General features: G+C 46.5%; 1 protein-coding gene across 2 annotated transcripts in view; it reads right to left on the reverse strand.

Annotated features, from left to right (window-relative positions):
* Window positions 1–7,724: 7,724 nt before the first annotated feature.
* The window catches only part of LOC144141585 (uncharacterized), a 60,284-nt gene continuing 54,251 nt past the window's right edge, over window positions 7,725–13,757 (reverse strand). For both annotated transcript variants that reach the window (XM_077673129.1, XM_077673127.1), the window contains 3 exons: window positions 13,274–13,325; window positions 11,644–11,928; window positions 7,725–7,965 (listed from right to left, as the gene is read on the reverse strand). In XM_077673129.1, coding sequence (XP_077529255.1) covers window positions 11,855–11,928; window positions 13,274–13,325 — 126 coding nt within the window. In that variant the 3' untranslated portion in view covers window positions 7,725–7,965; window positions 11,644–11,854. The remainder of the gene's footprint in view (window positions 7,966–11,643; window positions 11,929–13,273; window positions 13,326–13,757) is intronic.

Genomic DNA, 13,757 nt, shown 5'->3' on the forward strand with positions numbered 1-13,757 from the left:
ATAATCAGCTAATCCTAGACAATCAGAAAATGTAAGAATAACCAGCTGAACCTTAGCTCACGCTACGTATATCCTGGCATATCCGAGCTAACCCACTGCTATTTTTTCCCCCGCGCTTTGAACGAAACGTAAAAAAAAAATTGAAGAAGCTTTCACTGACTCGGATGACTTGAATGGCGAAGCCGTTGTACTCGTAGGTGATCATTGCGGTAAACATGGTTAAGTTGCCGTATCATAGTTTCTTTGTATAGTTGCGGTGCTAGGAATCGTCGTCAAATGCATTGAAGAGGTCGTCGTCTTTTTCGGGAGAGTGGTGGAAGCCAAATCATTCTCGGCATTGTAGATTTCCACCAGCTGAACTGGCGAAGCTTGCGCAAAGTCGCGCAAGGCTTGAACCATAACGAAGCTCCAGGATTTCTCTATGCGTGAGTACTAAAGGACACATCACCATGCATTTGTGGAAGTTTGCAATTGTTTATGTGCATGTTCGTCGTTGCTTTGCGCGGTGCTTGTAGTAGTCAACGTCATATGCATCGATATCGTCGGTTTCTTTATGCAAAGTATTACATGCGCGGTAGCGCTTGACGGCAGCGTTGGAGTATTTGTTTTTTTTTTTTTTTTGCTTAATCCACTACACGAGCCGGGGACTGTGGGGTCACCGCGACGCACGCGGTCACGAGATCTTGGCATTCTCTTGCTCCTCGTGGTTTTTGATAGTGTTGTTCTAAAGCCACTGCAAGTGCTGGGAACGCTCGCCTGTCGCACCGCATTTTCTTTGTATCTTTTCCTGCAACACGAAACTTACGATTTGTACCACGGCTCGACGGCTAAACACAGTTTTCGTGCATTGATTGATATTATAAAGGTTTAAAAATTTCATTTCTAAAAAGTAATTTGTGGTGTCACTGATGGTGGTGTCACTAGGTATTACCCCTGTCACACGGGCACTTTCAATCGCGATTGAGTTTTCGAGCGCGCTCGACGCACTGCCGCTGCTACACGGCCCATTTCAATCGCGATCGATAAGTTGCACCGGTTGCACTCGTGTACGCTAGATGGCGCTAACACTGTACTTACGGCCGGCGTCTGGTAACTTATCGCGTTCGCAGGTATACGTAACTGTGTAAATGTTACCTCACGCTTATTTGGGTCAAGTTATTTGACACAGTTTGTGGCGTTAGTTGAAGTTTTCACCTTCTGTGTCATTACTGAGCGGGGACGGGAGTATCGCTGCTTTCGTTCAATCGCGCTTGGAAGCCTCGATCGCGCTTGAGAAACCAGGATTGAGTTCAAGCGCGATCGAGCTCGATCGCGATTGAAACTGCCGTGTAGCATGCGCCCGATCCGGATTGAGCCCGATCCGGATCGACTCAATCGCGATTGAAAGTGCCCGTGTGACAGGGGTATAAAAGGCACTGAAGGAAAGCCAACTTTATAAAATGGAAGCACATGGTGATGATGAGGATGATTACACATCAAAAATGTTTCCCGTGGTTGGAACCGCACTTGGGTCCCACGCGTTGTTAGGCCGACGATTATGCGACCGCGCCATTGCAACACCTTCGGGGCAGTTTAGACTATGAAGTGAATTTGAGAGCGACACTTTGAATTGCGACGATTGAAGGGGGAGATACTCATGTTTTTGCTAGTGATTTGTTTGCTGTCGTCTGGGCTTGGACTTCGACTCGCAGGCAGTTTGGGCTTTGATCGTTGACGATTGAACTGCTACTCGCAGACACTGTGCACTTTGATCGATGACACATTGAGTTTGGCTCTTGAATATTTCACGGTCGCACGCAAGAAAGGTGCCCGTTTTAAGCGCCGTCATCGTTACACGGAGGGAATTTGATTTCTTTTATGTCTCTTTTCTTCAGAAGAATTTGCACACTTTCCGCACCATCAAATTTATGCTGCCTGATTTCAGGACTTCTGGAGCAATGTATCAAACCAAGGCCGTGGAATATTCAAGAACTCTTGGTGGGCGATGAGGAGGATTAAACTTCATTGCTTTGATTACAAGAGCTTGTTCTTTGCCTCTCACTGGGTGGAGGCCCTACGAGCATCCTCCTGCTCACCAGTATAATAAATATTCGTCTCTCTCTCTTTCCCTCTGAACCATTCAGCCTGTGCATACTTTTTTTTTTCTGTGACCCTTCGTGTTCACGTTCCAGTGGCCTCTGGTCAATGGTTCTTTGGTTGATGGTCACTACAGCAGCTCCTGTAGACCATTTCGAATTTTCCGGTATGGCCATAGCTGCGCGCCTTCACATTTGCGTATTAGCAAATTTTTGAAAGGGAAGGAAGAGGAAGGGGCAGCGCGCTACATAAGAGTGGGAAGCAGAATAGAAGGAAGCATTCCCTTATATCAGCGGAAGCTCATTGCCTGTGGGCACAAGTTCTCCTTGTAAATAGACTAATCATCTCTCACTCGTAAGAATTAAATAGGGGTTATTCGTTGCAGAAGCTCCGGTCCTTGCAACTGAGTGACGCGTATTTAATTTGAAATTCAGATGCAGTAGCAAGGTATTTTGAATCGTCGAACCCCGGAACATGCAATGCTCCGAGTATTGATGCGGAAGATTTTTTCCACACGATACCTCACGACGAAATAATGAAATCAGTAACACTGTATATCACTGAAGACAATGACGAAGTAGGTTCATTTGAAAATACGGCGTGTCAGTCAAAAGTTCATGGAAATCCTAGAATTCTATCTGAAATCAACATGCATCGAATGGCAAAATGAATTTTTTGTTCAAATAAGAAGGCTGGAATCGCTCGTATGCTTAGTAATATATTTCTAGGTACTGCTGACACAAATATACAAAGCAACGTTTGCGTCTTGGCAAAAATATTTTCTGTTATGTAGATGATTTTCTAATATCGGTGTGAATGGGTCTGCAGAAGACCTACAGTATTGATAAATAAATAAAATAAATAACTGTTGAGAATGAAGCACTGAATGTAGAAGACCTTCTTAATCTGTTCAATGAGTGTGGTCTCGGATAGCAGTTAACATTTAGGCTGCAAAATTCAACAAACTGCAGTTTTTGGATTTACAGTTACTTTAAATAAAGGTCACGTATGCTGGTGTTACCGTTCAAGATCGAAAAACCCGTCCTAAAGTTCAAATCGGTTCATTCCAAGGAAATAAAAAATGGGATCGTTTTTTCTTCCCTACGGTCAGCACTTTCTGATGTGACCATCAGTTGAAGGACAGCTTCTCGAATCAGATAAGTAGAATGTGGACGGCAGGCTACCCTGTGAATGTTATCATCATGGGGGTGCAAAAGCTAGTTAAATGGATGAAAGGCAAAGATGCGGCATGTTCCGCGACGCAGCCGCCAATGCAAAGAAGAAAAAAAAACCCGTTGTTCTACCGTATAAGCACCGGCTCTCTCATAACTTAAAAAAATCATGGCGAAGAGGTATACACTCCGTCGGCGTGGAGTTCTCGGCCCCAAATAAATAGAGAAAACTGTGCAGTGCGTTCCGCCAAATATTACCTTACCGGAATACAAGGACAATAAATGTGTGCCCGATAAATCATTCAGAGGCGTGTGTAAGATGTGGAACGGGTGTCGTGTATATGTTTCCACTTCGGTGTGAACATGTATAGGTGGGACAAACCGGGAGGTACCTTAAGACCAGGCCGTCGTAGCACCAGCGTTTATTAAAAGGGAATCGGCATAGTCATCTGGAAAAACGCTGCAGCTAACATTGCTGTGTACCGGTTTTTGTAGGAACAACTCTGTTTTTGAAACACAGAGATAAAACAACAAGAGAAATAATCAAGGCCTTTCAAATAGACGATCTGCTGACCGATGTATCAGTATGCCCTCAGTAATGCTGCATGACCGTGAATACGCTTATGTGAGTGACAGCCTGCATGGCCACGTAGAGCAATATATTACACTTGTCCAGCCGGATGAGGGATTGTGTTTTTACTTCTGTCTATTCGTTGCAATAATTTACCGCCACGTGGCAGACTGATGTATGCATATTACCAGTGTTTTCTTAAAAATAAACTAGTCGTGAGTGCAGCGCCGTCCTGTGTACTTTGAGTTTGAGTTTGAGTTCGAGTGTTATTTATTTAAACCAAAACAGATACACATAACATGTACACAGGGACCCAACAATGTTGTCAAAGGGTTCCAACCAAATAATGCTACACTTTATAACATGTTGGTATTGGCAATTGCAGCAACGAAAAAGGATAAGAATGAAGAACAAAAATCGTAAACAAAAAACACAGAACAAAAAGAAACTTCTCGTTTCTTTTTGTGCTTTGTTTTCTCCGTGCTGATTTTCAATCATGAACGTTCACCAACTCGCCCAAATCACAGTCCTCTTGTCCTTAGGAACCGCTGCCGGCCATGGAACTACTCAGCTCGAGAAGCGGCCACCGGTCACAGCGAAACGGCGATAATACGGCCATTGTAGCTTTCGCTACAATAGCTCGTAACATATGTTTGATATGCGGGGTATAGGTGCTAATGATGGAAAACGGAAGTACACCAACAGCAAAAAATGGAGACAGCGCAGACACGAGGCCAGCGAAAAACTAGGCTACGCATATAAAACTCGCTTCGAAGACGAAACAAAAATAGGCATGCGGATGAGCGATTCGAAGATTTATTTGCGTTGTGCGAGAAGCACATAGCAGCGAAAAAAAATAGCACGGGTTGTGATAGTGTTTGCAAAAGTTATGAGAAATCGAACCGTTCAGAACGACAGGAAAGGGCTCGCAAAAGCAACCGCACCAAACGCAATTTCATGATTGTTCGCTCCTCCACCTGTGTTCAGGGGGAGAGCGGACGAGGACCTGGACTACTGGCTACATTTACATTTATACCAGCGCTACGGGAGGTCCTTGGCGTGGACCGACGAACAAAAAAACTACTCCAGTTTTTATTTTCCTCTCATTCCCGGTCTTAACGTTCTTCGAACCGCTGTAATTACGTGATTATGAAGGTTTAGAGGCTATTTGCCGGCTCTCCTTAAGTTTCAGCGATGAACGCATTTGATTGCCACTTTAAATGTTATTTTGAAGCTGTTATTTTAGGGCGCAGCCCTTTGGCGGCCGTTTCTGGGCTCAGCAGCGTCACCGTCCTAACTGAGTGAATGATGACAAGACGACGGGGGGAAGAAATGCTGTGCCCGAGGACGCGGGTTCGATTCCCGCCAGCGGTAGCCGTTTTCCTGATGGAAGAAACATCCCCCTCGCGAGGGGCACGATCAAATGCAGAGCATTTCCGGGGGCGCACGACGTTAATTAGTTTGCGTTACGTTAATGTTGTTGCACTTGTGGCAACTGCTGACGAGAGAGCGCGGCGATGAGTGCGTTCCAGCCTCACCGACAGCCGCCTTTATCACGCCACGATCGCGCCACGCGCGCGCGATGCTGACGTCACGATCACGCCACAGATGTTGTTGATCCCGCGACGCACGCGCCCCCACCTGTTGGGCGCGAACCGACCGTGGAGAGAGCGCGCGATGCGAGCGGAGAGTAGGCGAGGAGGAGCGGGGCTGACGAGAGAGCGCGGCGATGAGTGCGTTCCAGCCTCGCCGACACCCGCCTTTATCACGCCACGATCGCGCCGAGAGGGCGCACCTGCGAGCGATGCGGACTACTACGGACGCCTAGAACGGGTGACATCGTGAGTTAAAGAAATGCTCTGCATTTAAAAGCGGGCAACTTAGTGTTCGCCCTAGAGGACGTCGCCCGGTAATAGTACGTCACCTCCCTAAGGGAGAAAATGGCAGAGGCGTGGGACGCCTGGTGGAAGGCGCTCCAGAACACGTTCGCGGGTGACCACGCGCAGGACTGGACGTACATCAGGCTACAGGAGGGGCGTCAGAAACCCGGAGAGACACCACACCAGTACGGCTCCGGCATGCTCCAGCTATGCGCACGGGTCAACGCGAATGAGCCAGACGGGGAAAAACTCCGCTATCTGGTGCGGGGTTTGCGGCCCAGTATGATGGAGAGGGTGGTTCACTCAAACCGGCGAGCAACCCAGCAACGCATACAGCGTCTCACATCCATCGGGACCAAGGCAAGATAAGCACTCACGGTGAAGCCAACACATCCGCTTCCCGGCGTCTACGCTGGATGCTTGGGCGTGACCTGGGAGTATCAGCCGGTAGTGCTGGTGCGGTGAACAACTCGACCGAGATCCTGTACGCACCGAGCCGTCAAGAGGCCCGCGACAGAAACACGGCTGCAGTTCTCGGCGCCATGCCGGAGACTCTGTGGGTGTTCGTGGCTTCCGTATATCGACTAGTCCAGCGGGACTGTCGACCATTTCCACGAAGAGGGCCGAGGACCAAATGGGGGCAATTTATCTGCCATCGGTGCCGTCGGGCGGGGCACAATGCGCCAGTGCCCGGAACCTGCAATATTTCAGGCTCCTATTTTAGGCCAGCCGAGAAATCGCTGCGCCTTAGCTTCGGAGCACGACCCGCCTGACCACAATGGGACTCTGTTTATGCCACTTTGAACCAGACCCTGCAGCTGATCAGCCCCAGAGCCGTGATAGATGGACAAAATGTGCAGGCGATAATAGACACGGGCGCGATGGCGAACGTGATTTTGGAAACCCTCGCCACCAAACTGGGCAGGACCGTGTGGCCGTCTAATGTGCTGGTACGCGCTGTGAATGATAACGTGGTGACCTCGTGCGGGGAAGTTACCACTAGTATTCAGATCGGGCAGAAAGTGAGTGGGTATACCGTTTTCGTAGTACTGCCGGGCTTCCGTACCACGTTTTGTGCGGCCTATCCTTCTGCAAGGCAACGAAAAGGGTATCGGACGTTCCAGAAACGAAGATCCTACAAGGGACACCAGCTACCTTTTGCACCATCTCAGCGGACTCCCCTGACATGGTAACAGTAGAATGCCTCGAACAACTGAATAATTTACCTCCCACAACTGCGGTCCTCATCGCTGTCCAGATAGCCGCCTCGGGCACGTATCTAGTCGAGCCACTACACCAACCAAGAGAGGCATCATGCCCAGTGTGGCCCGCACCTTTACAGTTGTAAAACACCATTGAGGCTACATACGAGTTGTCAAAACGGAGAGCACATCATTGCTAGTACTCAAAGAACACCCCAATTGGAAGAGCAATTACAATGGTGAAAACAGCCTTGAGCATGGCTTTACCAATTGTAGCTGGGGACGTGGCGCAGGACGTGAAACTGGGAGATCAGTTGCCTCTCAGAAAGAAGATACCATTTCAGAGTTTAGTGAATGAGTACGGGAATCTTTTCGCCAGATTTGGCCCCATCGGGCGAACGACCGTCGCTGAACATGCAATCAACACCGAAGCGCCACGGCCTGTCTGGCATAACCCGCACAGCAAAGTCGTTGAAGAGCAGATAACGGAGAAGCTAACCTGTGCCTCCATAACCATATTGTCAAAGCGTTTTATGTTATTTTTTCCGTGTTGTTTTTATATGTATCCAGTTAACCATTGCGTCCTTGTGTATGTAAACTTGTATTTCCACTCCTGCTTAAGGCCTGACACTCAGGCTGGCAGGATTCAATAAATAAATAAATAAATAAATAAATAAATAAATAAATAAATAAATAAAACCTTAAATAAAGATATAGATAAATAAATAAACCAATAAATAAATGAATAAATAAATAAATAAATAGAGTTATCTATTACTGAGAAAGCAGGTAAGCGTAGTACATCTTTTTTCAAAGGCCCAAAAGGTGACAAAGATTTATTCACGGCGGTGGACAGTAAACTTGAACACAATGCAATCATGGAACAGAAATCCTGCTTCCACATTCTCTAAATCAGTAAGCGAGATGACTCGTGAAAAGCCGAACATCGGGTTAAGAGCTCCTCTCTTTGGTTTTTTAAACCAATCGCCGTCAACATAACCTGAGCCGACCTCCAGAAGTTTACTTTTGTCTTCGTGCAGATGGTTAAGCAGCAGCAGCGAAATCTGAAAAAAAAAAGAATTGACACCGGTTAATCGGTGATTGTGGTGGTGACTTCACAACGATTCGTTACTCATTCGAGCGAAAGTGCATGGCAGCAGCGAGCAGAGACAGTGGAAGGAGGGTAATGAAAGTGTAAAAAAAACCGAAAAAGAGGAAACATAAAAAAGAAACAGAACTACTCGCGTCTCTTGGCATGAGGGAAGCGACTGTGAGTATGCTCAGCGCCCCTGTGCATGGCCTAGCAACGGACGTCGACGTGCCCTCCTCTATTTTGTCAACCGGAAATTTTTAACTGGGGCATTCCGTCACTCAGAGACTTCAGAAACATGACTTTTCGAAAAACGACAGATCTAGCGTTTTCATACTGATAGGGTCACCAAAACACACCTTTTTAACAAAAAGGGAGCGACCACAGATCGCGAGTGTTGGATTTTGTAGCCAGCAAACGCTGTCTAACATTGAGGTCGCGACATAGAAGAGTGCGTAGTTTGTGTGTGGGTGTGTGTGTATGTGTGTGTGTGTTTAGGGGGGAGGTGGTCTGTCGGCAACAGCGAACATTCTCAATTTCGCATAGGAGCGACCAGGACACTCTTTCTTGCCACCAGTTGTAGTATCGGAGAAAGGACACGTATCCGTTTGGCGGCTTACTTTGGAGGCGACGCATTTCTTGAACCACCCGCCACCACCGAAAGTTTTATCAAACTGGATACATACATACAATAAGTACTAAGGTATATTACCATGCTTTACCTGCGTGTCCATATTAGTATCCAAGAAGACAGTTCTAGAAATTTTCGTAATCATTAATGGGTATTCTTCAGCACGTTAAACAAGCCTTTAAAAATGCATTTGAGCTGCTGAGGCAGCTTTGTTTTGAAACCTTACGTCGGGTGCATGGTTTTCTCTCTATTGATAGCGTTTCTTTCTATATATATATATATATATATATATATATATATATATATATATATATATACACACATAGGTAAACACTTCTCTTAGTCGACCCCACCCATCATCAGTGTGGGACTTCTGTCCTATTTTACACAGACGAGCATGCACACACACGAATTTCTAATGCAGTAAAACATGGCTGTGTATGTTGAAGTATGGAACAGCCGGTGTTTAATGTTCACACTTCAGCGTAGCTCAGCAAAAAGTTGCAACAACAATAACACAAAATTTTACAATAGAAACTTTACAGTTGCGCTGACAGTCAACTTCTCAGAGTTGCACGACCAGTACACTGGTTATTTACTATTCGTTTTTTTTACGTACCAGCATAAAGTTTAATGTGTACCCGCTTTTTTTACCAACGAGCTTTTTAAACGTTCCTTAAGTAGTTCCTAAGGCTCACTGAGCGGAAATTCAATTTAAGTAAAAACCGAGTGACTTTTTAGGAGTGTTGATCATATAAAAAGCCGTGATTTTTATGCCTGTAGGCTATGCTTTGAATACACCATTCTAATACGGGTTTTCGTGAGCTCAGTGATTCATTAAATTTACAGTGGAGTGCGTTTTATTGCACGGTAATCATCATCATAACTATAATCATCACTCTGGTCATCATCATTATAATCATTATCATTATCATCAGCCTGGTTGCGTCCACTGCAGGACGAGGGCCTCCCTCAAAAGACTCACCACTACGTTTATTGCAACGTTTATTTATTGCTACGTTTAAAGCTACGTTTATTGAGTGCTCGTTAAGTCCACCCTTGCCCACCAAATGCCCGCGACTTATCCCTTCATCGAGTCCTCGGCCGACCCCTAATGCGTTTACGGTATATTGGCATTGGCATTGGTATTGGCTCCGTTGAACGGATGGTCCACCTTGCTTTCCCTCGAGCGTATGACATGGCCCGCCCATGACCCTTTTGTTCGCCTAATTTTGGAGCTAGAATATTTTCCATACCAGTTTGTTCCCTAATACACGCAGATATCCCTACATCCCTATATATCCCCATATCCCTAAGAGTGACCTCTAGCATTCTTCATTCCATATCCCGTTGGGATGATTGAAGTTTTCTTTCAAGTCGCTTTGTCAGACCCCCAGTTTCTGCACCATACGTCATTAAAGGGAGAACGCATTGGCTATATACCAGATTTCTGAGTGACAGAGGAAGTTTACTATTCAGGATACCAGAATTCCTAGCAAACACGCCCAACCCATCCTTATTCTGCCGGTAATCTCCTTTTCATGATTGGGGTCCGCACTTATGGGTAGACTTAATCAATTACGGTTTCCAGGATTTCGTTACCTTCCTTGAAGTCACATTTCCTTGGCATGCTTATTGAACGTAACATTTGACCTTCATGTGTTTACTTTTAATCCTGCGACGAAACATTTTGAGCACAGTTGGCAAAGCAGGCTCTGCAATTTGCCACTGCTAATAAAAAGCTGGCCTCTGACTTCTATACTTCAAGATAACAGGAAATAAGTAGTCACTAGTTATAATCGCCAGTAGGTGCCCTTGTTGGGGGTACGGAATGGGGGTACAGCCACAACGGGGCCTGAGAGCCTCCCTACAATCGACGGGAGTTCTGCGATTTCGTACCCTGGGTGATTTTAGCAGTTAACGTCGAGGTGATCCTTACTGGTGCGGGTTTCCTACGCTCACCACCCGCGTAAGCCAGCGCGCACGCATTGCAACATGGTGTGGTAACAATTTGAGCACGAGTAAATGAACAGCTGCACCGCGGCTGGGTGCACTGTCGGAAATTACAGGCACTCAACTAAAGGAACGGCAAACTGGGTCATTTTTGCACGGATGTCCTAACCCGCATGTCCTCTGGCGGCGTACGAGACCCACCCTAGATGCATCAAGGGGGATAACGCAAATGTGCAAATCCGAAAATGTAGGAGTCGGCATCAGTGCACGTATATTGCAACTGTATTGATCCACATGTCCATACATTTTTCATAACATTTGGCGACAAATAATTTCGTATCACAAATAACTTTTAGCACTCATACTCTGTCAGCAGGTTTCAAACGCAGAATGCTTGAGTTTCTCCTTGCGTTCAGTCTAGCAGCCAGCACTATGAGGTCTCCAACGTTATTCTCTAGTGTGGCTATGATTTAAAAGAGGTGGGGAACATTTTTGTGCTTCAAGCCATTTATGATTTCTGGCTTATTAGTAATGCTAACCACAGAAAAAAAACTGTCAATAAATGAAGCAGCATGGTCGAGCAGTTTTTGACACAATGAAGAGCAGATTCAATACCGCAACTAACCAGGATAGCACACATGCAGAAGCTAGCGGATAGAGAATAAATGGTCCCCTTTCCAATTATTGGACTGCGAATTTCGAAATTATGGGCTCGCGCCTATTTTGTCAAGCCCTTGCAATCCCGTTTGCTGAGATATGCGTATATTTTCAACTTTTCCAAACATGGGCAGGGCAAGTCCTGCTTATAAAAACTGATGGATATATTTGATGCTGTTGAAGTGTGTGGGCTACACACTTTATTAAATGATTGTCTCCTCAGATATCCTGTTACTATAAAAGTGGATGAATGACATAAAACCAATTGCGCAATGACCACCGCTGTCGGCGTCAGCAGTCACCTGCCCACTCGCACACCTCAGAAATTAGAAAGACCGTCCGCCTGTCGCATCCCCTGTGTGCGGGGCTACTTCCCTCCAGGACTGATGCATAGGTCTAAGGGGCATTCACCTTATTCTTGAAGGGCCAAGCGAGCAAGTCGTCATCTTCCCCCTGGTGTATCCTGAGCATCGCATCCAAGTGGGGTGCCGGCACTGTGCAATTGTCCTCATCTTTGAGCAACTGACGTCGCCACTCACGGTAGTCCCCTTTGATTCTAATCATCAGTTCAATTTTGTAGCCGGGACTGTTCACAGAAAGCACGCCCGTCGATAGCGTAGCGTCATTGAATAGGAGGCTTTTTCTCAGGGCAGAATATGGCTGTAGCTTCCAAATATGGTGGAATACTGGAAGCAGCTGTGGCAACAAAAAAGAAGAATAAGAACAGTTGTTACGTCAATGGAAACGTTTAATTTGCGGGCTAACACCGCCAGACTTTAATAAAGATCGTTCCCTCCCGCTCTCTTCCTGGAATAGGTGTGACTAAAAAAGCTGATCGGTGGTATTGTTTAGGAGCAAGGAGTACTACACTGTGTCTGATATCTACCATTTCTATCAAGTTGAACGTTGAGTAACTAGACCAACAAGAAGAAGAATGAATTGAGCGAACAAAAATGACTTGTAAAATCATCAAGACCGCAAATTGAAGTGACTATATGCTCTCTTGATTCAAATCATAATTTATTTCGACAGTAGCTAGGCTAGGCCACCTTAATGCCCCAATTATTTTTTTTTATTTCACCGGTGCACGGCTGTCACAAAATTGCGCCCACCTCCCCGCGAGGGGAACCCTGCGTAGCTGCGATGCATCATGGGGTTCACTTGGTGTTTCCGTTGGATTGATTCTGAAATCGCGTGAAACGTGTCGGGAGCGCGTACGATTATTATGTTTTATGATTATTATTATGTTTTATTGGCCAATCTTGGTCAATCTCTCTAACCGGTATGCTTGGGGCTTCGCTGTCGCAACGACCTTTACTCCATCATTGTTGCTGTAAGTGGGAGCTTCTTTTCGTTCATTGCAAGTGTTAATCATTGCCCCATCATGCGTTGTATCAGTAGCATCTTGACGTAGTTTGAATGAGTCAAGGATATAAGGCGCGATCGTAGCATTTGATTCTGTCTCGGTTTTGTGGCGCAGTGGGAAGAGCACCATGTACCTCGCGTTCCGCCCACAGGGTCGTGGGATCGAAACCGGGCGCCGCTAACTATTATTAAGTGCGAATGCACTTCTTAAGCGAGCCTGAATCGTCCGCCGCCGTCGTCCGCATAGCAACAGCTGCGGGTGCGCGCGCTCCTCGTCTTCCTCTTCGTCTTCCCTAGCAACGGGGGTGTTGGGCGCCTCCTCTCCACTTCGGGCGGGAGAGCTCTCGCTCGCGTAGCGGGCGCTCCGCATTCCGACGCGTGAGGGCGCTCGTGTAGCCCTCGCCATAACGGCGGGCGCTACTCTCCTCCTCCTCTCTCCGCTCAGTGACTGCGGGTGTTGGGCGCCTCCTCTCCACTCCAAGATCACGATATCCACCGTAATCGCGCAATCAACAACCGTGCATTCGCACTTACACACTCTCCCCCTGGGGGAAGTGCGAGGGAATTTTTTTTATAGTGTAGGGGGAGGGGCGGACGACAACAACGCCGACGACGCTGCATGGACAAGGCGAGTGAATTAGATGCAGTCCCATCTAAAAACGTAATAAAAACGTACCCCATGCCATGCGGAGTTCAGCCTTGAGCTTTTGCGCACAATTGTCAGCTTCCTGCAATAGTAAAAAACATGTAGAGAGGGTAAACAGCATGACGCTACTCACAGCTCAAATTTTTGGACTGGTTAGGTGCACATTGCTCGAAAAACAGCATGGAAAACCTGGACCTTATAGGGTACCACCACAAGCGGTGACGTTTTCTCCTCTCTTGGGTTCTTTTCCTTCTCTCACATTCGTAAGATTACCCTGGTGCGCTTTTCTGTATGTTGTCAAATCTAATAAAATTTACCAGGTGCTTCAAAAAGGTGATTCATACAGAAGGGATGCAAGTCTAGCGAATCAAAATGGGAAATGAGGGGCTCGTTGAATTAACACAGAAAATATGGGTTGGGAGTCGAGAAAACCTCGGAAAGCAAAGGGGAGAATGTGGTAGGTCATTGAACCACGTAAAGAATTTGGAACGACCGAAAGAAAGTGGAGAAAAAA

This window comes from Haemaphysalis longicornis, unplaced genomic scaffold (assembly GCF_048455015.1).
Source record: "Haemaphysalis longicornis isolate Haplotype H1 unplaced genomic scaffold, Haemaphysalis longicornis Haplotype H1 scaffold_6, whole genome shotgun sequence".
In the NCBI taxonomy this organism is placed as follows: domain Eukaryota; kingdom Metazoa; phylum Arthropoda; class Arachnida; order Ixodida; family Ixodidae; genus Haemaphysalis; species Haemaphysalis longicornis.